General features: G+C 35.9%; 2 protein-coding genes across 15 annotated transcripts in view; one reads left to right on the top strand and one right to left on the bottom strand.

Annotated features, from left to right (window-relative positions):
• Positions 1-1,484, top strand: part of EMB2804 (tubulin folding cofactor B) — a 61,590-nt gene extending 60,106 nt beyond the window's left edge. For 2 of the 13 annotated variants that reach the window (XM_088953197.1, XM_088953205.1), the window contains exons 7-10: positions 68-137; positions 235-269; positions 451-573; positions 1,141-1,484. In XM_088953197.1, coding sequence (XP_088809323.1) covers positions 68-137; positions 235-269; positions 451-573; positions 1,141-1,231 — 319 coding nt within the window. In that variant the 3' untranslated portion in view covers positions 1,232-1,484. The remainder of the gene's footprint in view (positions 1-67; positions 138-234; positions 270-450; positions 574-1,140) is intronic. The other 11 variants (XM_088953203.1, XM_088953202.1, XM_088953200.1 and 8 more) reach the window with 11 other exon arrangements.
• A 2,342-nt stretch (positions 1,485-3,826) lies between these two features.
• Positions 3,827-26,682, bottom strand: LOC148845172 (pyruvate kinase 2, cytosolic-like). 2 transcript variants are annotated; one of them, XM_088955024.1, is made up of 16 exons: positions 26,318-26,682; positions 25,363-25,459; positions 25,171-25,268; positions 23,600-23,755; positions 23,382-23,459; positions 23,143-23,274; positions 15,557-15,637; positions 11,920-11,988; positions 11,664-11,753; positions 7,378-7,522; positions 7,205-7,293; positions 5,614-5,709; positions 5,459-5,526; positions 5,270-5,369; positions 5,051-5,107; positions 3,827-4,150 (listed from the first exon to the last, which is right to left on the bottom strand). In XM_088955024.1, exons 1-16 carry the CDS (start codon positions 26,384-26,386, stop codon positions 3,992-3,994), a joined length of 1,584 nt encoding a protein of 527 aa, XP_088811150.1. In that variant the 5' UTR covers positions 26,387-26,682; the 3' UTR covers positions 3,827-3,991. The 2 variants fall into 2 exon arrangements, with proteins under 2 accessions (XP_088811150.1, XP_088811151.1); XM_088955025.1 differs by having other exon boundaries at positions 25,171-25,235; positions 26,318-26,544.
• Between the last annotated feature and the right edge of the window lie 42 nt (positions 26,683-26,724).

Raw genomic sequence — 26,724 nt, 5'->3', positions numbered from 1 at the left:
TTTTCTTGAATGGATAGATTATGTCATTGTAAATGTATATGACAGTCTGTATGGTGCTCTATTGTAGGGTGAAAGGAAAACGTTACTTTGAGTGCCCTCCACTTCATGGTGTAATGATGAGGCCAGACAAAGTAAAGGTCTGTGTATGACCTTCTCTTATGGATGCATTCATAGGGAATTTCTTTACTGATGATATTTATGTGTGTTTTGTTTTGTTTTTTGGGGGAGAGGAAGGAGTGCAACAGTTTTCCATTTCCTGATTGGGTCAAGTAGGGCAACAGTTCGCCTCATCCTTTGTCTGTGGAATAAATTATTGCCAAAAATACCTTGCTCCTTGTTCTTATTAATGTCTTTTTTGATAAGTAATGTCGTTGCTGTGTTTTTAAGCAAAATCTATTCATTATGTTGATCAAGTCCTTATCGATACTGGGTTGCTTGTGCATTTTTCAGGTTGGTGACTACCCTGAGCGAGATCCCTTTGAGGAAGACGAAATATAAAGAAATCATTAAGAGCTTGCACGTGTATTCTCTTATAGCTTTGGTTAGCATTCCCACATGTAGTTCTGAATTACCGTAAGGCTTCTAAAAAGAAGAAAAGAAAAGAAACACATGGCATTTCTTCCATTGGTTTGCAATTTTTTAGATAATGTTGCAAAGAGCCCTTGCAGAAACAATGCCATTTGCTCATGAATTGTTATGTTGTATCTTTGCCTCCCATTAGATCTCTTTATCACCCATAATCCAATTTCTTCAGAGCACTTGTTAATGCTCTTTGCAACAGAAGATTTTTAACTCTTTTAAATGGGTATATGTAGCAGTTAAAATGATTGAACACCCATTCTTGGATAGACATCAAATTTAGAAACAAAGGCTCAGCTTGGAAGGAGTACAAATACAAATATGTAGAGTGAAAAACCGTGTATTTTGTATTTGTTTGTACTGTACATATTTGTATTTGTATTCTTTCCAAACCGAGCCAAATGAACTATTTAATGGATGCTTAAGTTGGGACTCATTCAATGGTGGGTCCCAAGTGATGGGGCCCCCTAGACTACTGGTCCTGTGCAAGGGGATCTAGGGCAGTTGAAATTAAACAATTAAACCATTTTTATTTATTTATTATCATTTTTTGTTTTGCAGATCCCAATCTGACGATTACTGCAAATGCAACATCATGGGTATCTCCGTATCTGAAAAATATGCACGTAACTTTGACTTGCAAAATCTGTGAATTCTGCTTTACTGAGACATGTGCTTGACCTTAAGATCATCTTTTAGTGATTGATTAACAAATAAACAATGTGTGTTTTGATTCAGGGAATACAAATGTTGTATTAGTGGTCAGGTAAAATTATCATGAAGGGCAAAGTTTTATTGGTGAAGATTCTGAATGTCATTGGTTAGTGAATGCGACATTAAGGCAAACCGTGATGTATATAATTCCGTAGATACATAAAAGAATGTTGTTTTTCCCTTCAAGAAAATTCAGTCAGGCCTAATTACCTAGGTCAGAAGCAAGGAGAAAGGCCTGAATTAGATTTTGTATCGGGCCTAAGATTATTCGCTAAGACAATTCGGGGCAAATCATAACTCACATTGCTGCTTTGCTCTATATGTATTTCTAAAAGCAAATAGGCCTGATTAAGGTGCTTTTTTTTATGTTACTGCAGTCTGCAATCTTTAAAGAGTACAGCCTTGTATGGATAACTGGGTCTCATGTATTTTATTACTGGTGTGGAACCTTAAGCCAGATTTTTAAAAGTGTAAGGCACAAAAAAGGAGCAAGGACCAATTTGTGCCTGAGGCGCAAGCAAGGCGAGGCATGCACCTTTTTAAGAAAGGGGCAAAACTAAAGAAAAAGCTAAAAAATAAAAAAAATATCAGAAAATTCAAAAAAAAAACCAAAAAAAATTAAAAATTCAAAAAATATTAAACATAATGTTAATAAAAAATATAAATATAAATTTTAAAATAAATGTTTTAAAAAACCAATTATCTAAAATTAAAATATATAAATATATCATATTCAAATGAAAATTTAAAAATAAAAGCAAACATATAAAACATTTTCAAGCATGTAAAACCCACAATCTCTTTTTTTCTTAATTGCATTGCTTCAAGTAGTTATGTGATGTAAAACACTAAAACATATTGTATTTTTGATTTTATGAGTTGCTCAATTATTTAAAATTAAAATACATAAATATAGTGTATTCAAATGAAAATTTAAAATAAAAGCAAACATATAAAGCATTTTCAAGCATGTAAAATCCATAATCTCTTTTTTCCTTGATTGTATTGCTTCAAGTAGCTAATGTGATGTAAAACACTAAAACATATTGTGTTCTTGATTCTACGAGTCTTTGCTAATCGGAGCTCCGAGAATCCCCTATTTGCTAATGTTCATTCATTCATTCCAATAAAATATATTCTTAAAAGACAATTAAAGTTATAAAATTATTATTTTTCATGTGAAAAATAAGAATTTCAAACCCTAACATAGATTTGCTCAGGCTTGCCTCGAGAGGCATGGTCAGGGGTCCGAGGGCGGAGCCCTCGGCCCAACTGTTCGACTTAAAAAAAAAAAAAAGGCAAAAAACACAATTTTAAAATGCCTGGGCTGGGGCACAAGATGCATCAGGTGCACGCCTAGGCACACCAGGCGTGCACCTAGGACCTGAGCAAGGCACATGCCCAGGCGCACCTTTTAATTCACTGCCTTAAGCCCACTGAACAGTCATCGCGTCCGATTAATCCTTGCTTGGATAACTGAACTACCAGAGAACTGCCCATTTGGCATTGAAATCTCCTGAATTAGCTGCATCTTTATCATTGTGAACAGAATTTTCTGGAAACAAAGATGTATAACAGTTACTGGTCCGCTAAATTAAAAATAAACAGGTGGGTTGGTCTCTGGACTGTTACCAGATGAACCAGCAACTATCACACATCTTGTTTTCAGAATATCCAAGTGGTGTTTGCTTTCAGAAGATCTAGATGGTGTTTAGGATTGATGCCGGTTCTTGACAGGTGTTCTCTCAGAAAATGATGCTGCAAACAGGCTGTTTTTTAAAAATGTTTTTCTCAGGCTTTCTATTTGGTACCATTACTGTGCTGCACATAATCGTTTTTCAATGTCACATCAGTACACTATTGTTAGAAACAAGAGAAAAAAATACCAAAAATAGTATTTTCTCAGACTATACTTTTTCCGATTTTCAAGGTGTGATGAGAAAATGTTTTTGAAAAAACATCTTACCAAACAGCATGCATTTTCTAAAAAAACGGATTTCCGATGTGGTGTATTTTTTGAGAAAATGGCATCGATCCCAAACAGCCCATATTTCATATCCAGTCATGTATCTCAACAAGATATGCTATATATGTTCTCTAATAGTTTTTTTTTTTTTTTCTTCAAATTGGACTATTACCATATGGCAAGGGGCTACTATGGATAACCATGAAGACAAGAAGTTTTTCTTATATGCTTATTCTACGTGATTTTTCATAAGGGAATAATATTCACTCCACCCCAGTAAAATTCTGTAACGCAAAATCATATTGGGTTGAAAATTTTGGGCTTGGCTCAAGATCCCAGGATTCTGAGCTAAACCAAGGACCGGTTGCTTTGAAGCAACAAAGATGAGATTGTTCTCACAAATTGGAACCAATAATCCTTTTTCATATTTTCCTAGAAACCATTTTGAGGTGGAAAATATGCCGTGAAATTCAAGAGTGCACGTGTGCAAATAGATAGGCCTCCCCCATTGCATAGATGCCAACAAAAATAAATAAATAAATTATTCAGGTATGGTGGTTAAAGATATTTCAGAGGAAAGCTGGATAGGATTAATTAAATTAACATGAAGAAGAAAACATTATAGCAGAATTAATGTAATAGCAATGTTGGTGTTGTAATCCCTAGTATTGGAAATAGGGTACGTCCTACCCGAAATGTTGGATTAAGAAAAATTAAATGATGGGTGCCTTTTCATAGGTAATCTTGAAGCTCAACAATCTTGACAACAGATGAGTCCCCAATCTTCTGGAAGACAACAACCCGATCATTGGGCTTCAGCAATCCCACCGATTTACCATGCTCAAAGGCAAGTTTCAACCCAGACTGTTCACTGGAGAAACCTGAAGCAACCTGGCATATAAGAAGATAAACAGTGAATTAGCTCCCTTGCACTGATCATTGGGTTCAGAACAATCTTCAATGACACTTGGGGTAAGAGAATCCTGAAATCAACTACCACTGGTTCTAGAGTATCTACCATCAGCTAATGTCATCCCCTGAAATCAGTGGGGCAGGCAATTTTAGTTTGACCTGTCCCTTTCAACATATTCCAGATTTTACTCCAATTGAGGTATTTCTTGCAATTAGCAATTAGCAGTTCCTGATGTTATTTGGAATTTAGAAATTCAGTTGTTCATACGAAAGTTGCTGCCTTTCAAGAATAGTACAGTGGAACGAATTATACAAAGGGTCTGATTCTTCTAACCCATCTTTTGTCATACTTGGGGTTGTCCCTTTGTCCGCAATAGTAGCATACATTTTTAGGCACGCTTTTTGGGCTGAGCCTGAGGTTTCACTGTTTAATGTATGCTCACTGAGGATCATGCCCAGGTCTGGAGGGACAAACCCTATCACTATTACTTGTATACATACATCTTGAATATAATAGCAATTTTAATGGTAATAATTAATGGGATAAGCTCTGGTTTTCCAAACCAGGACCAGCTACAGCTGAATCCAGCTATTAATTTTCTTAAAAAGGCTATTCTATTGGGCACTGACCAACCCCAGTTTGGCAGCTGTATGTTTGAATGCCAAGTTGGTTCAGTAGAGTTGGTAGGGGAGAAAATTGATAATTTACTTTTTTTTTGTTTTTGATTCTTAAAGAAAGGAACTTAAGATCAATAGCTTCATTGCAAGGTGGGATTCAATATTCCATAGCAATTAGGGAAAAAGGCATTTCAATGCCTGCAAAGGAATATCTACTCCCTTAACAATCAAATAATCAAACAGTCAAAGAAAATAACTTACCATGTTAGGACTGGCCAGAATAGGATACACCCCTCTCACAGCAAGGCTCTGCCTAGCCTGCATAACAAGAACAGAGGATTTCACTACAAGATAATGCCATATGAAACAACAATAAGTTTATGAATTTTCACACTGGTAGCAAATATTGAGGTATCTAAATAATCCAATGATCCGTCATAACTAGTGCAGTGCTAACTTGACTGAGACAGATATTGATACCTGTAAGGTTCCAGTGAAACTCCACTTCAATGAATTTGTCTTAAGACGTGGTATTACTATAGCAAAAACGGGCACAGAAGGCCTATATTTGGCGACCAACCTATAAAAAATTACGAAGTTAAGGACCTCGAGATTTTTACTTGCCAAGTAAAAATTACTTTGTGGACTGTAGGCATGCAGAAAAAGCACCTTGCTGCTCTCCCAGATGATGTAAACACAACAATTACTGCTGCCTTTACTTTACTTGCAGCACGCACCTTTGAAGTACAGTGAGAGCCATCATTTATGCAGTACAGGGCAAGTTGAAAACTGAAATAATAAAAATAATATATAACTTTAGATACCGCCGATGAAGCAACAGATTCTGCATGTGACATTGGCTCGCCAACATGTTTGATTATTCTCCTGTACTGAAGATCCTGGTTGTAGACGCTTTCAGCCTACAAAATGGTCTCTGTTGGAGTTAGTTGCATACTTGTATGCTTTGTCTTGTACTTCAATAATCATATCATGTGACGTAAACCTGGTAAGCATTCTCCACAGGCTTCACATGGCAAATGTTGTAAGAACCAGATTACTGGGAGGTATTGAATATAATATCACTTCATTAGTATCGGGTTTATCCTTAGTTGTTCACAGAGGCTTGTAATTTAGGCCATGCTTGTTTGTAACTATGGTTTGCACTCCTACCTGATACAAAATTTGTACTTTTTTTGTCTAATTTGCAGTCACTAGCAGTGTAAATTTTGCATCTCAAAAACAGATGCAAAGTTTTCACCACCTTCATCAATTATCTCTTATAGAAAGTGGGCACTAGCTTCTTGCTTCCTACCTCACTGCCAAACAAAGAATCCTCTTCCTACCTCTGTTTTCTTGTATATAAGGTGGGACCAAACCATTTTACATCCTATTTTACTTTTGACAAACAGACAAAACAAGGTCAAATCTGAAGCAAAAGTAAACCAGATTTTACACAGCCTATTTGCACCCCCATGAATTTACACCAGTACAAATGAAGCAATCAAACACCGCCTTATTTTCTCTTTCTGTTACATTAGTACATATAATTTCTTTTTGTTGATTGAAGAAAAAAGACTATTAATGAGAATGCCTCTAAGGGAATTTGAAGTTTTCACTCCAAGTACCTCTTACCATGACTCTGATTTTCCTAACTTTATTTGTAAAAACATTTTTCAGGTGGTTCTGAATACTTACCATTCATAAGTCAAGTAATTAGGCCATCCTTTTCTTCAGTCATCAATAGAATTTTTTGTAGTCTTGATTTGTCCATTGATCTGAGTGAGTTCATTACTATGGCCCACTACTTGACAATCTGAACCAAGTCACTTATAGAAACTGTAGATGATTTTCTAGGGCAATTCAATTCTTTAAAGGGCATAATGTGTAACATTAGACATGTTTGATAAAAGGACTTTATGATTTCAATTCTCTTCCAGTGCATTATTAACATACTAATCTCCTTGTGCCTTTTTCCCTACTAGTTATACATTTCAACCCTAGGCAGAGGACGACGGAGCAGATTACTGATAGCATGTCACTAATAGGGGTTTCTTCAAAACTTAGGTAGTGAAACCCAAGACCTATTTGATTATTCCTAATCTCATTATTATTCCATTGCTTATTTATTTATTATGATGATTTTGGTCTTCCTTTTATCCTTCATAAGGGGAAGATAAGAAGAGCACTTGAATCTCTCGCCTTACTTATCTGCTGGGAGTCCTTTTTCCTCTCACCTTACTTGGACCCCAAGACTATTTTTATCATTATTGGTATTGTCTTTTCATTGTTGTTGCTTCTGGTGCTGTTGTTGTTATTACATTTTCCACGGGAATCTCCAAAAAGGGAGGTTATCCTTACCAGTTACCAATGCATCATGTAGAATTAACTCCCACACTATTAGGTGCATTTACTTACTTCGGCACAAATTCTCCCAACAGTTCTTATTGAGTCAACAGGATAAAGGCCTCGAAGTGTCTCTGCACCTAATAAAATACCATCCGTTCCTGAAGTAGATAGCTAAAATTAGAGAGAAAATCTGAATGAAGTAACATAAACTTTATAACATTCAAATGTAATTAGTTATGAACCATCAAGGACAGCATTTGCAACATCAGTTGCTTCTGCACGAGTTGGCCGTAGATTGTCAACCATACTGTCCACCACTCTAGTAATTATGGCAGGCTTTCCAGCCATGTTGCACCTGTAAACAGCGGACTTCTGAAATAAGAAGACCTACAAAAGTAGAACATACGTTTGCACAAGCATAAGAATGGTGCAATGTTTCAAAGAAATGGCTAAAGTTTAGAATGTTAAGAAAAAGCATTCTAAGCAAATATTCATGATCAATTATAGTCAGCATAGTTATTAATATATTATTGGAAATCATTCCACTCAAATTATTCAATCATGAATACTTCTAAATACAAAGAAACTCCTTAATTTTTTATATTACAAAGGTTTTTTTGTAGCTATGTTGCATGGAAGTGGGAGTCAGTTGTGGAATCTGACACAAGTACAAGTGTTGGTCTGCAAAAGTTTAAGATTACAAAACTCAACAAATATAGTTTCATTTTATTTTGTAGAATAGATACTTATAAACAACACTCAAATTGATGAATAAGAGGACACACCAAGAGCCATTGGAGTGAGATCATCTAGGTGTTTTCCAACTTGATTGGTCTTGGTGACTGTATATGCTGATTATTTATCTCTGTTAAGGGCGTTGTGCTTGATATATGCTAGGTTACTCTATAGTTATAAGCATTATACTAGAGAGGCCAGATCACTGGACTAGAGGAAACATCTTATCTTGATTAGGAGAACAGCCAATGGAATAACCAATAAATCGTCTAGAAGTGAGATAGGATTAATAATGTTATACTGGCGCTTATCCCTGCTGATTAATGTGCATTATGGGTGTATTTGGAGCTAATAGGTTCAACCTAAGGGTTTATTTTTGGCTCTTCATTTATATTTTTCCTCTCTTTTAGATAATCCAGCTATCTTTGCTTTCAATTAATAAATTCTATTTCATCTTTCTTTTCTGGGTTTCTTTGATCTTGTTATCAGTTGCAAATTAAATTTAGAATCATAAATCAGTTAAAATATAACAACAATTAAAAGTATTTATAATCAACTTATATAAATTTATAAAATAGTACAGATGTTCAATTCTTTTCCTAATCTTAGAATGGGTGCCAAATATTTTATATTTCATATAACTCAAAGAAGAGTCCACCAAAGTGCAATGTCCTTTCTCCAAAGTGTTGAGTCAAAACTATTGTGTGTTTAAAAGCAACCCAGATGGATAGTTTACTAATAAGAGTATCATGTATCAATGAACATTTCTTAAAAGGTTTAAGAAGCATGGTTTAAAAGTAAATGTTTTTCAAATGCTTCCACAAAATATTTCTAGTTATATGGGTGTATCAACATGAAATATTACAGGTATGTATCTAGGCATATTCTGTAGTGCATTAATATTTTTAGGGTAAATGACGGATTATCACCTTGTACATTGGGGGTAGTGTCTAGTGACACTTAGCCCCCTCAACTTTGATTTGCGACAAAGACCCCCTGAACATTCAGATTCCAACACTTTGCCTCTTCCATTAGCATTCCATCAATTAACTTCGAAAAAAGATTCTCATTTGACTGTCATGTGCTTGTTAAACATTTCTAAATCCCCAAACCACCCTTTCCTTAATTTGTTGGACCATTTTTCTCTTTCCCTTACATACTTATACTCTTTATGTATGTTTCTTTCTTCTTCTTTCTCACAGTCAATTAAGCTAAGCACAGATGAGTTTAGTCATCAACACATTGTTGACAAGGGTGAGATCATCTGCTTTTCCTTACCCATTTTCATTATTCTGAAATGATATCCTTTCGCCAATATGAATCTCAAAAGGGCATTTCAGTAAATTAGCATTCTATGTCAATCCAATTAACAGGGAGGGGGGAAATGTTGGATTTTGAAATTTCAAGGGGGTCTTTGTCGCAAATGAAAGTTCAGGGAGCTAAGTGTCACTACCCCCAAAGTACAAGGTGGTAATCTGTAATTTACCCTATTTTTATATTGTTTTCAACAAATTTTGTTTTGTTAAAATTTGTTTTAACAGATATCATCAAAATAATTTGTTTTAATATAAATGTTTTCTCTTTAAACCCATTGTTTTTTTAAGTTTATCATTATAGATAACTCCTTTCTTATTTTCCTTTATAAAATATTTTTAACTACATAATTTAATCAATGACATAGCCAGGAATTTTTTCCAGTGGGGTCATTCAATAACTTGTATCAAAAATATTTTCATACATTAAATGATTTGACTAAAAGTAACCAAAAAAATTTTAAATCTTCAAAATACAAATATAAGGGAAAAGCTTAATACATTAATCACACTACTTCAGCAAAAATTAATAAATGTCTTTTTTCTGTTAGAGAATATCAACATATTCAAGGACCTCACATAACAGCTTAAGCTTTTAGGTTGAATGGTTCTTTGAGATGGTATCAGAGCCACTTTGACCAAGTGGTCTTAGTGTTCGATCTTCATTACCCCCATTGTAATTAATTAAGTTTCAGCACAAGGTATGGGTGGGCTTGTGCTTGTTCACACTTCAAGCCCAATGAACTTTCGTGTGAGGGGGCGTGCTAGAGAATATCAACCTATTCAAGGACCTCACCTAACAGCTTAAGCTTTTAGGTTGAATGGTTCTTTGAGATTTTCAATTGTCCTCAATGATTGTATATCTTAAAACAAAAAATCTAGATGCAGTACAAAAGAAGCATATAAAAATATAATTTCAGAAGGAAAAATTGAAAGCACATAAAATTATTAAGTAAACTAGACAATTATAAATAAGAAAATTAGAGAACTCATACTTTATCTTTCTCAATTTTATACTTGTGATTCTTGTAATTAAATTAAGATGGTATATGAATTCTTGATTTTAACTTCATAACAAGTCTTGCATCAAAAAAAAAAAAAAAGAAACTACATAAAAAATCCATATGCATAAGATATATGAGAGGGCTATTCAATTGGAATGGTGGCTTTCTTTTGAATCTTTGTCTTTTGTTTTTTTTTTTTATCTAAGGTTAAAACCCAACGGATTTTTGCTTTTGTGTTTTTTATCCAACAATTAATTCCCATGTTTCTTGTCTCTTGATAGGCTAACCTACTCTTTAATATTTAAGTTACTAAATTAACCCTACCTCTTTAAATTTTCATTCAATTTCATTGGAGAGTGTGGGGTCAATATGGAAAAATGGATTTAAATAAAACCTATACTTAGCTTTTTATTTTTTTCATGGAGTGGCTGCTCTCAGATTCAATCCTGTATTCTCATGCTTGCCAGCCCAAGATTTTGTTCCTAATATGTACAAATTGGAGAGTGAAAATAAAGAAAAGGTATGGAACCCTTGTTGTTGAGTGAGACAGAGGTATCAAGGAGTCTATGCATGTGACTATGAATGACTGAAGTATATTTATGCATGTAAGTATGCTATGTTAATTTCAATGAAAAATGGAAAAAAACATAGAAGTCTGGAGTCCTTGTTTTTGTTATATTAGAAATATATGGAAGATTGATTGTAGAGAAAAAATAATAAAAATAAAATAAAGGCACAGCCCCTGTTTTCCCATAGAGAGAATGATGCTATTGTGTTACTCACAGAGATTGAGAGAGAAGGAATAAGAAGAATCTCCTGCAAATTATACCATGATGGATGGAGACTACTCTTTGAAGCCTTATCATAGTGAATAGGTTATGGTTCTTTGAATCGAAAAGTTGTCTTTTACAGTGCTATTTTATATCTTTTAACCTTATTTGTTTGATATTATATGGTTCTGTTTTGGAATTATACAATCTATGCATGGTAGCCATGTGTTGAGAATGAAAGATGTTTATGTCATGATGAACCTGTACCACACGTGCCTTTCACGTCCATATGAGTGGTGATGAACAAAATCCCTCCATCCCCCCTATATTGGTGGAAATTAACTTCCATTCATCTCTGCAACTCTTGAGCTTCATTGTCCCCACCCATAAAAAAGTTATATTTGCTTACTCAGTTTCACCAACCTTTTTATGGCTTTGTTGTTTAATGTAGAACAACCCTGATCTAACACCCCCTTCCTATTTGTTTTTTGCTTGGTATCTTCATTTCATTTTCTTATCTTTCATACCTTTTCTCATACAATTATCTCCATTACAAGTTGAACGCACAATGACAATGATGATAATAGAAATAATAATAATGATAGATTTCTAAACTATAGCTTACCAACAGTTACGTGTAATAAGTCTCTAAGAATATAAGCCAACCTGATGGATTAATGATTAAAGGACAACTGAACCATCTAACCTTTTCTGGTGGTAGGTCTATTCCTAAATTCCCACGAGAAAGTATGATACCATCTGCTTCTTGGAGGATGTCATCAAAATGCTTCAGACCCTGGTAAAATGATAGATCAATTAAAGTAGATACCTGACTCATCTTATATTGACAAATATCATAACCTTGAAACTTTCAATGAATCAAATTAAACAAATAAGCAATATAATTGTAAATTGGCAGATATTCAATTAACAAAATTTCCATTTCAAATAAAACTTCTCACCTCCACATTTTCAATTTTGGCAAAGATTAGAGTCTCATTAAGATTCTGTGCTTGAAGAAAAGCTTTGAGCTGCAGAAAACCAATTAAATGTAAGATTAATTCAAGTCTTATTTTTTTCCCTGTTTATTGCTATCCTGGACTATGCAATATATCATGTAGTACAATAAACTCCTTGCAATGAAAAGAAAAATTGGGAATAATATTTGTTACTCCAGTAGAAATGACCAGTTGCAAAAGACCTTTGCAATAACATCTTTCCTTCAATTTACAATTTAAAGGTTGACAAGGGTGCATCACCGCAAAATTATTATGAGTTTATTGCTAGAAAGGTAATTTGGAGGCTTCATTTCCATTGGCATTTGAAGGTTAACAGGGCGCACCAGTGCAACATTGCTACGAATTTATTGCTACTAAGGTGGTTTGGAGTTTTCATTTTAATAGGCATGTCAATTATTAGGAAGCAAGGAAAGACTGAGACGTTGTTTAATAACATCCTATGATTCTTTACAAGCTGGTGATTGAGACATGAAATGTCAATGGATGAATAAATTGAAGACTCGCTAGAACAAGTTTAGGATTCTGCAGAAGAAATTCTAGAACAGAATCTCAGTTTTAATGAACAGAATGAGAAACCTAAAGACATTATGAGACACATTCAAGAATGTTCCATATGATGCAGATACATACAAATTTTGGCATGACAAAGTCAGAAAAGAATTGGATTGAATCTATCCCATCTAGTAAGATTACTTTCTGTCTTTTTCAATGTCTCATGTGTTTTTCACAATTATCACTTCCCAATCCTTGAAAAGTCAAGTATGGATAGTTGACAAGTGTCTGATGAAACTATTTAATTTTATAAAATTTAATTAGCACTTACTTTATTTTAGAACTTCTTTTAAAAGTTATTGGTGTTAGATATTGCCTTTTTTATAAATTCAGGAAAAAAACTGTAGTCTGTCAAAAAGGTCAAATTTTAGTTCTTCTAGGAGTTGATTAAGAATTACAACGTGATTTGTTTTCTAAGCTTGATTATTTTGGGCATTAAGGAATGTTTCCCATGTGATTCATAAATATGGAATCACACTTTAAATTGAGCCAATTATTAAGAAAAGACTGAAGTTTTTGTGTTTTGCTTGATTGTGGTGCTCAAGAACTTTTCCTCTTTGTTGTCACTTGATCAGGTCTTGTCCTATACTTACAACAGTTATGATTAATTTGGGAACAGAAATGAAGCTTGTAGACTTGCTCCTCAAGGAAGTGAATTTCACAATTTTTTTTGAAGAAACATAACAAAAACTTGCCAATGGAATTACAAGGGTAACATGCAGTCACTACAGGGAATCCCTATGAATCCCAGATTTTTCTAGACCATAGCCCACAGAGTTTAGTTCCCTAGGGATCCATCTAATCCTTACAATCATCTGAGCCATAATATCTCTAGCTTCAACTGGGTAATGTATTAGACGCCAAGGGCCACTGTCCTCCCATAGCCATTTTATGGTGTTTGCAGAATCTCCTTCCATGGTTAAGAGGGAAAGTCCAAAAATCTTAGCAATACTAAGGCCTGTTAAGGCAGCCACAATCTCTGCCTTAACAGGCCTTAGTGGTGTAGAGTCCACAACCCCTAATGGGCCACTGAATATTTCCATCTTCCTCTCTGACCACACCTCCAGTCCCAGCTTCCCCTGGATTACCTACTGCACTTGCATAATCTTATATCCACCTCCTCCCTCCCTGGGGGAGCCTGAACAACAGCTGGATTCCAGGGAAAGGTCCACCAAATTCATCTGTAAGTCTGAAAGGGTAACCCCTTTAAAGATCTCAGAGCCTGTCATCCAAAGGTTACATAAAAAAGGTTATGTAGGATATGAGATCTTCAATGGTTGGTTCTTTTCTTGTTTTCAAAAATTCTCTTGGTTTCTTCTTTCGACATTCCCCATAGCACCACATGGGCCAGTGTGCACCAGTAGGCTTTTCCTCTCTGGACCAAATCCCTACCATGCCATTGCCTAAGGAAATCCAAGACATGTTCAGGAGCTGCCCAACTGTAACTGACCATGAATTTCACATACTTTGATATCCAGTAAGACCTCATACTTAGAATATTGGCAGATTTACAGAAACAATGCAAATACTTGATGGGTTCTTAATTGTAATTGAATTTATCAAGAACAAGCTAAGGAAGAAAGAGGTAGGGATGATAAAAAAAAATGACTTTGAAAATGTGTATGATCATGTATAACAGATATTCTCATTATAGGTGATGGAGGAAATGTGTTTCATGAGAACATGGAATGGATTGGTAGAAGTAGAACCTATATATCTGAAACTTCATTCTCCATTTTGATCAACATGTCTCAGAGGAATTCTTTCCATGCTCTAGGGGATTGAGACAAGAGGCCTACTATCTCATTTTTACATAATAAAAAAAGAGGGTTGACTAAGCCTATGGTGGGCTTGATAAAGATTTTAGGTAATTCAGTTCCTCCGTGAGTGAAAGCATTCACTTAAATAGTGACCATTGGCCAGACCTTAATACAAGACATCACAAGGAGAGAAATATCAAGTTGGCAAGAAATGTGAAGAAACAGAGGATGATGCGAATCACTTATTTTCCTTTTCTTTTATGAAGTTAGTTGTAGGATTCTACTTCAAATTAATGAGTTAATGCAGTATGTTCATCTATTCTCCTTAAGATTTAAGGTAGAAATTTATGGAAAATAACCCTGTTTACTACGGGTATTTGGAAGGAGTTGGGTTGAATAACCTTCCAAGGACTCTTAATGCTGCTTCACACAATTTTCAAGGTATAAGTTCATCCATTGTGGATCGGGAGCAAGGGCAGAAAGAGATGAGATATGGACAGAACTCATTTAAAAAAAATGGAGGAAATTGTGTGTTTTCCTTCACTTTTTGCATACTACATGCTAATATTTAATGGAATTCTTGCAACAGATAGAAAGAGTATCTATTATTTTGTTCCTTTCCATCTAGGGAAGTTTGTATGACACTGAGAATCGATTTTTGGTTTTTTGTAGACTGGTTCTTTTGCTTTTAGTTTTATATGGTGTTAATAAGGCAATACCTGGATCATGGTCCTGTTGTTACTTTTGTTGGTAATGAGGGGGTAAGAATTATGGCTTCATGTATTGTTCAGCTCATTTTGTTAACCTATACAGGTAGGGGCTTCTTTGTGCAGTTGTAGGATGGAGAGGTCCATGTGTTTTCTGAGCCATGCAGCTCCATTCCCTCTTGCAAGAAAAAGAAAAGTTGCTTCTTTTGTTCTTGTATACATCCTGTACAAATGTTCCTTTTCTTCTTTATATATAGTTCAAATATGATATTTACTGAAAAAAAGGATTATGTCAATGCAAAACAGATAGACATGTACCGTAGTATAATAACCAAGACATGGTAAAAGTGTGACTAAAGATACCACTTCTCTAATGAAGCAACAGCTTACATATTCTCCTTTTTAGTATTGACAGGAGGATTTCAGTTTGCAAAATCTTCTGTTAAAGGACATAGTTCAATGATATCAATCAAAACAATAAAGTTATATAATAAAGTACATAACTACGTATATACTCTATATGGTAATTACAATGTGATTTAGATGCCCAAAAATACCTACCTCTCGCACATCTTCTACATGGTGGGTATATGAAAGGGAAATGAAATCAACATTGTTACGAGAACCCCAGGTAGATATCACCTGTTAGAATTCCAAATAAAAGAAATGGGTAAAGCATCATTAGGCACTAGAATGACATTTCCAAATTATCAACCAAGAGAAAAATCTTCATGCAGCAACCAAAGTCAAATCAAAATGGGAGTTGGTAGATTAAAGAATGTCAAAATACTACAGTGTAGTAAACAATCCAGCTACATCAGATAATTTAGTGCTTTCTTTAAACAGAAGTATAGAGAATAAAGTAGTATTATAAGCTCAAACTTCAACTCACAACAGGACTACGTCAAGTAGGATTCAAACTTCACTGGAATTTTCTATCCTAAAACTGGATATGGATTATGGTATGAGTATCCCGTATAACATAACTATATAATGCTTCTATATTTGGATTTTGAAACTAAGTGCCAATTCTCAAGGCTTATGTCTTAATAAATTTAATTAAATTTTAACATAATTTTTTTTTATAGTAGGATTTGTTAAAATATACCATTTTACGTATTTCAGAAGTGTCAATACTATAAGTGTCTGTGCATTATCTGGTGTCATATTGGGCATGTATTGTCTCCAACACCATTATGCTAGCCATGTGCAAGTATCCAGGTATCATAGCAAATAATGCCTAAAGCATCCTTAGCTAAAAGTGGATCTAGGAAAATGATCTTTGAAAACTTAAAACCCTTCAATACATATATGACCTTGGCTCGGCCATTTCCTGGCCCGTTCTTAATGAATTACTATCAAAAATACACTTCATATCCAGAAACCTTATCATAGAGCACTCTTGGCTAGCAACTTTCATCCACTAACTTTATTGTCCTAAATGATTTGGAAAACAGCATGCACACACACACACACACACACACACACACACACACACACACACACACACACACATACAAAAATCAACTGCTAATCTCCACAAGTAGGTTTTCATGGAAACAACTCTACATGTAGAAACAAAGAAATATCTCAAAGAAAGGCATGAACTATTTGTAATATTTAAAAAGTGCTGGGAGACGTCGAAATGTGATACATGCTTCTGGGATTTTTTTTTATCCTTTTGTGATTGGTAACTAATCAGAAGTTCTAGTAGAAAAGAATAAAGATAGGAATATAGCAAGGTAAGTAGCTCCACTACTACTCTCTCCTGTATCTAACTCTGAAGGGAAACATTAAACAACCATTAACCTAGGGGCACAGATCACCCAATAAATATTCTGCCTGAGGAACTTCTCTGGCAAGTGAATCAGTGAGGGCCTTTCTTGATCTTTGGATTCAACTGAACGAAGGGTTCAAGTTACCTACGGGCACAGACCACCCAATATAGATTATCAGTAAGGCCATTTCTTGATCTTTGGACTCAACTGAATGAAGGGTTCAACCGCTCAAGTTACCCACCAAAGATCAAGATTCCTGAGGATAATGATGAAGCTTCTAAGGACCAACATCCCATTCCTCATCCAGATAATGATGTTTTTGACTATCCTTATATCCCTAAGTTCACATGTATCAAGGATTATCACAGCTTAATCTTTGAAGTAAGCAAAGAAGTTTAAGTCCACATTGTTTGAGAATTTTCTCCATTTCATTTCTCTTTTTTCTCTCTCTTTTTATGTGACGTTCATTCTGATCCATGTACATTGAAATTTTCTCATTGAATCTGTTAATAGCCTTACAATTCTCCATTGTTGCCGAGTTTTCAAAGCACTCAGACCTTGATTTCTAGTTGTTTAACCTACAAGTCAACTGAAAGGAGAAGATAGATACTGTATATGAACAACATAGAGATATCCTGAAACAGGTATAGATTTTGCTTCTTCAATTCACTTATAGATGTTAACTAGTTAAAGGAAATATTAAAAACCTTAATTTAGTATTAAGAACTAGAGAAACCACTAAGTAGAAAGCTTGCTGAATTAAAAAATATAAAATAAAAGGAGTTTCTTGAAGAAAGAAGGAAGAGAGAAGGAGAAGAAGAGAAGAAGAGAAGTTGAAAAGAAAGGAGAGCAATAATCTGGCTGCCCCCTTCACTTATTATTTATACTAAAAATAATAGAGCAGTACAAAGACAAATATGCCCTTATAGGGCGGCAAGACATAAAACAGCATATATAAGACACAAAAACATAATAAAATTTGGACTCACATAACTACTGTGGTCCCCACCTTCTATCTAACAACTAACATAAAACATCTACTCATAAAAAACATCATAAAACTGATTAATCTTCAACACTCCCCCTCAAGTTGGGAGTAAATGTCACACATTCCCAACTTGCGTAGATCATGTTCAAGCTTGTTCTTTGCCACCCCTTTAGTGAGAACATCAGCTAGCTGCAACTTTGAAGAGACATAATGCAAACAGACTTCTCCGGTTGTTACCCTTTCTCTTGTAAAGTGTCTATCAACTTCAATGTGTTTTGTCCTATCATGCTGAATTGGATTGTGGGCAATATTGATTGCAGCCTGATTGTCACAGTATAACATCATAGGTTCCTCTGCTTTCAACCCAATCTCACTCAAGAGAGATATAACCCAAAGAAGTTCTGAGACATCATGAGCCATGGATCTATACTCAGCCTCTACACTTGACCTTGCCACAATCGCTTGCTTCTTACTCTTCCAGGAGATCAAGTTTCCACCTACAAAGGTACACACTCTTAATGTAGACCTCCTGTCATCTAAGCATCCTGCCCAATCTGCATCTGTATAGGACTCTAGCTTTAGATTCTCATGATTTGAGAAAAGAATGCCTCTGCTAGGGTGCTTCTTCAGATATGCAAGTATCCTCTCAATAGCTTCCCAGTGTTGAACCCGAGGTGCATACATGTACTGACTCACCACTGACAGCATAAGAAATATTTAGTCGTGTCATACACAAATACAACAGTCGGCCCACCATTCTTTGATATCTCCCTGCATCCTTTACCAACTCACCATCCACACCATTAATTCTATGAGTTGGATCAATAGGAGTGTCTGCTGGTTTGGTCCCCAGCTTCCTAGTCTCCCACAATAAGTCAAGTACATACTTCCTCAGTGAGATGAAGATCCCATGCTTGGACCTTGCAACTTCAATTCCCAAGAAGTATTTGAGCTCACCAAGATCTTTGATCTCAAATTCTTGTTGCAATGGTTTTTTGAGATCATCAATCTCCTCCAGATCATTTCCTGTCACCGCTATATCATCCACATACACAATCAGAATTGACACCAGAGCATCTCTCCTCTTCACAAAGAGAATGTGATCAGACTGTATCTGTGTGTATTCAAAACGGATGAGTGCTCCTGTGAACTTGTCAAACCAAGCCCTAGGTGACTGTTTCAATCCATATAGAGATTTTCTGAGTCTGCACACCTTTCCCTTACCAACATTCTCATAAAAGCTTGTTGGAATGTCCATATATACCTCCTCCTGTAAATCACCATTGAGGAAGGCATTTTTAACATCAAGCTGGAACAAGGGCCATGAATAGGTGGCTGCTAGAGATAAAAGGATACGAACTGAACGCATCTTAACTATTGGTGCAAAGGTTTCCAGATAATCAACACCATAGGTCTGATTGTCTCCTAGTCTGGGGGAGATCAACTATTTCCCATGTTTGGTTTTTAACCAAAGCATCCATATCATCTTTGCATGGTTGTTTTCCACTCAGGTTTGGAGAGAGCCTCAGTAACATTTTTGGGTATAGACACAAAATCCAGGGAAAAAAGAAAAGCATGGTAGGAGGGTGATAAGGCATTGTAGGAAAGATGGTGTGAAATGCAATGGGTTGTACACTTTCTCTTCCCCTTACGAAGTGCAATGGAAAGATCAAGGTTAGTGGGATCAGCTGCAACAATGGTGTTAGAGATAGGAACATTATCATTAGAAAACATAACTGACTCAGGCTCAAGAGTAATACCTACAACTGTGTCTGCCGAATTTGGAGTTTCAAAAGGACTGATAGAGAGTGGCATGGGTTGAGGATGTGTGGAGTCAACCATCATCTGCCGGCGCTGATATTTCTATGAGGCTGCCTATAGTGGCTCAGGTAATGAAACTAGAGGTGCAGGTGTTGGCTGAACTGATGGAGGTGTTGGCTGAACTGATGAAGGTGTTGGCTGAACTGATGAAGGTGCCAAAGAAATAGGAAGAGGAACAGATTGTGAGTTCTCCTCCCCAAAACTCTCCCCCCAAGGAGAACCACTCGAGAAGAAGAAGGTGGATTCAAAGAAGGTAACATCCATTGTGACAAATTTGCTCATTGACACTGAGTCATAATAGCAATACCCCTTTTGGTTCTGAGCATACCCAAGAAAAACACATTTCTTGGCCTTAGGATCCAATTACTTGCGATGAGAGCCAAGAATATGAACAAAGGAAACACACCCAAAAACCCTCAGAGGTATATGAAATATCTCCCCATCTGGAAAAAGCAGACTAAATGGCACCTTAAACACCAAAGTCCGTGAAGGAACACGGTTAATCAAATGCACGGTTTTAAGAACCGCATCTCCCTAGAACTGCATAGGAACTGAAGCACACACCATAAGACTCCTTGCCACCTCCACAACGTGTCTATTTTTTCTCTCAACAACTCCATTCTGTTGTGGTGTATATGCACAATTGCTCTGATGAATTACCCCATGTTCTAGGAGATAACGTGATCGAGTCCTTCTCAAAGTACTCTTTGGCATTATCTGATCTAAAAAACTTAGTTCTCACTCCAAATTGTGTGAGAACCATCTGTTGGAACTGTCATATCAAGTTAGGAACTTCATCACGTGATCTCATCAAATATATCCAAGAATATCATGTATAGTCATCCACAAACAAGAGAAAGTAATGGAATCCTCCCATGGAAGGGATATGATATGTCCCCCATACATTAGTGTGAACAATATTAAAAGCAAAAATACTTCTTTTATTAATTGGTTTAAAAGACTGTCTACAATGCTTTCCTAACTGACAACTCTCACACTCTAAAGTAGATAATTGAACAGACTCAAACAACTTTGGGAAAAGACATTTCAAAGAACTAAAAGAAAGGTGTCCCAAGCGATTGTGCTAGAGCATAATCTGGTTCACTGACTCTGACCCACTACTATTGCTGCTGCTAACATGATGGCCCTGATGTCTCGGAATCTCATCCAAAAGGTAGACTCCATTCACCTCACGACCACTCCCAATTATCTTCTTTGACTCCAGATCTTGCAAAACACAATTACCAAGAAGAAAGGTCACGAAACAATTCAAATTCTTTGTCAAAGAACTAACAAACAGTAGGTTGGTATAAAGTCTAGGGACATGTAAAACAAAAGACAGAGTTATGTCTTTGGTCACCCTAACTGTCCCTTTCCCAGCAATGGGAATATGTGAACCATCTGCTGTAGAGACTCTGTCTCTACCAGAGCACAACTGATAGGAACTGAAAAGGGTAGGGGCATTGGTCATGTTCTCAGATGCTCTTGATTCTATAATCCAAGGAGGTCCCTCCTTACCTGAAGTGGATGCAAGATTTGCAGTTGCATATGAAATACATGTATGTGCAAAGGAAGAGGTATAGTTGGCTCCTACATTCTGTTGTCCATCTGGAAGGCTAGTGCTAGGTGAACCTTTCTTACTTATAATCTGTCCAAACCTCTCCAGTTCTGTCTTCACTACTACTACCGCAATGGATTCCCAATCAGTTTGAGAAAGAGGGGCCAAAGAGTCTCCTGCAGTGGCTACATTTACATTTCCCTTCTTGTTCATTATTTGGGCAGGAATAAGATTTGGATGAAGCTTCCAGCAAGTGTCCTTGGTATGCTTAGGCTTCTTACAATAATCACACACCAAGTTCTTCTTATCTTCCCTTCTAGTCTCACTACTCTCTCTGTCTCCATTCGGCTTAGGTTTTGTTGTACTAACCATAGCCGACTGGTCAATCCCAAGTTGTCTCAACATTACATTCCTCCCACTCTCCTCTCCAGAGACAAAGGCATAGGCTTGAGAGAGTGTCACACCCTCCCTAGAAAGAATCTGCTGCCTAGCAATGTCGAATTTAGGGTTCAGCCCTGCCAAGAACTCAAAAATCTTGTTCCTCTCTACCAGTCTGTGATAGGTTGCTACATCATTTACACTTTCCCATACCATAGTTTCTAAGTGATCTATTTCTTGCCATAGGGATTTCAGCATGGAGAAATACACAACAAGAGGTTTTTCTCCCTGTTTCATACTTATCACTTGATTCCTTAACTAATAGGCTCTGGCTTCATTTTGTTTCTGAGAGTAGGTTTCAGTCACTCCATCCCAAATCTCCTTAGCAGTATTAGCCCATAGGAATTTTTTTGCAATATGAGGTAACATAGAATTACACAGCCAGGACGTTACCATGTAATTCTCCTGCACCCATCAGGAAGAGTTTATATCAGGTTTCTTCTCCTCCTCAGTGAGATACCCTAATTTTCTACGGGCACCAATAGCCATCTTAGCTGATTGTGCTCACTCCAAATAACTTGTACCATCAAGTTTTACTGTAGTAATAATCCCAGACCCAAAAATATCACTACTACCTCTAACACCTAGTCCCACAGTACTGGTAGATTTCATCTCGGTATTCCAACTCTCCATCTTACTTCAAACAGTTCAACAGTAAGAAAAAAATAGATTGGAAACCTTCCAAAAATAATTCAATATCACACACACAGAAACAAACCCTTCCAGAAGAAGAAAACCCTAGTTGGAGAGAAATCTTTCTCCTCCCCATGTCTCCCAACAAAGAGAAGAGAGAATCGATCACTCCAGGAGGCTCAAAAAAATCTAGAAACCAAACCGCACTCTTCAGAAAATCAAAAGAAGGCTAACAATACCTGGCTGCCTAAGATCATATAAAAAACAAAGAGTCCAACTTTTCCAGGACTCTTCCTTGTACTCCAGTTCTTCATGATTTTGATGCCAAACAGTAGATCACCTTCCTGATGACTAGATCCCACCAAAAAATCCAAGAATTGGGCAATCTACAGCAGATCGATCAGCCCTTTAATACTTCATGCAGTTGGCTAATCTAGGGCTGCATGAGAATGCTTTCCTAGCTGCTGCTCTGATACCAAGTAGAAAGCTTGCTGAATTAAAAAATATGAAATAAATGGAATTTCTTGAAGAAAGAAGGAAGAGAGAAGGAGAAGAAGAGAAGAAGAGAAGTTGAAAAGAAAGGAGAGCAATAATCTGGCCGCCCCCTTCACTTATTATTTATAATTTTATACTAAAAATAATAGAGCAGTACAAAAACAACTATGCCCTTATAGGGCAGCAAGACATAAAACAGCATATATAAGACACAAAAACATAATAAAATTTGGAATCACATAACTATTGTGTTCCCCACCTCCTATCTAACAACTAACATAAAACATCTACTCATAAAAAACATCATAAAACTGATTAATCTTCAACACACTACATATCTAACTCCACAAAATAGATAACTAAGTGAGCATAAGGTATTGAAATAAGGAAAGCATAATAACATTTTATGGCAGTGATAGAATGATTAAAATCTTACTTGTTTATCAATTTCAGTCAAAGTAGGTAATTTGATATGGACTTGGGAGACATGCATGGTAAAAATAAATCCTGCAAGAGTAGCACTATTCTTCACCAAACAAATGACATCTGAACCCTTTGTCTCCACTACCTGCAAAAGCATATAAAAAACTAGCATATTAGTTTAAGATTCATATTCAGGCCGTCCAGATTCTTCTCATAACAAGCAATGGAGAATGCGTTCACTAAAATTTTCACCTCAAGCCACACAGAGGTTGTTTCACTTCCTGTGAAAAGATATTGCCCGAGAAAGATAGTGTCACCCTTTTTAACATCCTGTAGTCCCACAAAAGAAAAAAAATATAATATTTATAAAGAAAAAAGGCATGGACTAATAAACCAGATGCAACCTTTTATAAAAATATAAAAAATTCCAATGACAAAACGAAAAGTTACTAGCAGACTCAGATACACACCTCAGCAAGTCCAGCATAATTGACAGTTAAGACCTTAGCTGATGGTTCCTTAGAAACATCTGCAGTAATAGTAACATGATCTTCAGCCTTCAGCTCAATTGGATTACCAGTCGTATTGCAAACTTGAAGCTCTGGCCCTGCAGTATCTAGCATAACCTGGTAATAATGAACTAAATTAAATGCAGGCATCAGGCATGTATGCCTAGAAAAAGCATGTTCTACCCTTACCAAAAAGAAAATTCATGTTCTACCAAATTTCATAGGTGTAAGTGTGAAAAAGCATTAAAGAATTAATAAAATAGCACTCCTGAAGCTTTACTCCAGGTCAATCCTGAACCAGAGCATCACTCAAAAGGAATCACCTATATAATCTTACCCAAAATTTTCCAAACATAACAAGGATGAGAAGATAGAAATGCATGAGGCCTCCCTCTCTCCCCTCCCAAACTTTTTGAAATAGAACAAAATATCGCATCTAGTTATTCACTAACCAAAAAACCAAAATACATTATAAAATTGTCTCTTTTGGACTATGAAGCGGCATGAAATGCAATCTCAAGATATAAATCTCAGTTTTGGCCAAAATTTCCTTATAGTGATAGAACAGAAACAAGGGGTAAATCCAGAAAAAGTACAAGAATATGTTATTTGAGCATCCCCTTATTGCCTATGTTGGTTGATAAAAGATAAATCTATTCTACCTTCTCAAGAAGAAATTCACATTAAGAGGGCATCCAGTACCATCCAATATGAACCCCCTAGATTGGTTGTAATTTATTCCAAGAACATAGCTATAGTGGAGATCTATGAAGCTATTTTCTTTTGGAAAGATTGTACAAGCTCAGTGAAATTACGCATTTTTTTTCTTTTTTTGGATATAGAGAAGTAATCTGTTATGGAGAGAGAGGCCAATCAAGCCTTGGTTGCCTAGCTTCTTTTCTTATTATGAATGGAAAAATTATATTGCACCATTCTTACTTTCTTAATAAGCATAAAAAGCTTCATATGTAAGAATGCTAATACATACTCTTCTAATAGCCTTGTGATTAGTTGTACATAAAAATATAATTCTTATATAATGCACTTTTTAAATCCGGCATGTATAGGCAAAAGAAGAAAACAAAGCAGAAAATGCAGAATTCAAAATGTAAAGAAAATCCAAGTAATTCTTTCATGACATGGAACATCATTATTTATTCATTTTGTTTATTATTTTCAGTTCTCTTCTGACAACTTATATTTTTATCTTAATACTAATCCCTTTTACAGATCCCCAAGATGAATCAAAATCTTTACAAGAACTCAATAATTACCGAAAAGGCTTCATACTCTTTAAATAAAATTCTAAGTAGACAGGATTCTCAATAAAACACCTCATTTGAAAGTAGGGACCGTATTCTAATGTTTGAAAAGGGATTGTTTATGCAGAAAAGAATTAGTATTATCTGTATGCACATGAACATGTGTTTGCGCTGCTGCACAAAGTTAAACACAAAATCTATTGCCTAGACTTTTATTATATTGGAACTTTATGAAATGGTAGATAAAGATTGAGAAGAAAGACAACTTACAGCACATAGCCTTTTAACATTCTTCACAGCTTTCCTCAAATTATCAAGAGTTTCCTGGTGGTACTCTGCACTCGACCCAGAGAAATCGAACCGTGCAACTATCAGAAAATAAAGAATGTATTGTGGGCATCAGAACAGGGTTACATCACAACTAGGAAATGTATACTGATGAGAAGTATCCATTAAAATCACCTGACATTCCTGCTTCTAGGCATGCTTCAATCACCTCAACAGAGCGTGACTTTGGTCCAAGGGTTCCAACTATTTTGGTTAGTGATGGGATGTAGCTCTGCAGATTTCACATAAAACATAAGCAAAAAGCTTTGTTTTAAATAAAGCATTACCATAAAAAAGAATTATATTACACTACCATGAAATACAATTACAGGAACACTTCCAATTATTGAAGCAAACAAGAAAAAGTGCCTTCAGATGGATATTAGGGGAAAAAAAAAAAACAGCAAAGCAGAACATCAAAAGCAACATACTACTGCAGAGGAAAAAAATGCAATGAATCTTTCGCGTGGTAGGCTGGGGGAGATAAGCAAGAGAGCTCAGAGTCAATAATGAAGATAGGTAGGAATAAAGCTGTATCCATAACCTCATCCAACTAAGGAAACCGTCATATTCATCATAATTTATCAGAGAAGTCTGTCAGGGTAGAACTTACGAAACAAAGCCCAAGTTCTAAAAATTAAATGAAGAGAATCTGAACAACAAAACAAGACGGGCTTGACAAATTCATCCCACAATGATGAATTGATGATCAATACTAAAAATCTTAAGAAAAAATCCGGATAAAATAGCTTATATAATTAAAACCAAACAAAAACTAAATAAGAACAAAGAAGACAATATAACAGTAAAATTCATCTGCAAATCTGTACAATAACGATGAATATCACTGGAACACTGTAACAGAACAGGTTAAATAATCTATAATGTTTCAGGACGAAAACAAACTAATAAGAGCTCAAAAGAAACACAGCAACAGAATAAAACTAAAAACGAGTAGAAAGTTCAGCAGAACGGAAATTTAAATGCATATGTTCTTCATGTTACGTACGTAAAGATCTTGTAGCAATGGATTCATTCTAGCGAGAGAGAGAGAGAGAGAGAGAGAGAGAGAGAGAGAGAGAGGTGTTACAGGTATAGTAGATGTAAGAACTGAAGCGAGTCGAACTGGTTCTTCGATCACCATTTGACCTCCTTGCATTATGTTCAGCTTGAGAGAGAGAGAGAGAGAGAGAGAGAGAGAGAGAGAGAGAGATGGTTTGTTTGGTGAGGAACTTGGCTAGTGAGTTGGAGAGGAAGTTGTAGTTGAAGAATTTATACAGAAGACGAGGATGATTTATGAGGTTGTTTCCGTCTTCCGCTGTACTGGGAGAGTGGGAGTTAAGACTTTGGATTGGAAGGACAGATAGCATATGATGAGACAAATTTACCAAACAGCCCTCGTCCATGCTTTCATGAACGGACAGTTAATATCAGGCCACTTCCCTCTTCCCCAATAATCACGTTCTCACGTTCACAAGTTTGTAGAAAGCCATGGAT

The sequence above is a fragment of the Nelumbo lutea genome, chromosome 7 (assembly GCF_056320005.1).
Source record: "Nelumbo lutea isolate HS-2025 chromosome 7, American lotus-T2T, whole genome shotgun sequence".
Taxonomy (NCBI): domain Eukaryota; kingdom Viridiplantae; phylum Streptophyta; class Magnoliopsida; order Proteales; family Nelumbonaceae; genus Nelumbo; species Nelumbo lutea.
Note: the sequence above shows the minus strand (reverse complement) of the source record. Positions and strands in the feature narration are given on the sequence as shown.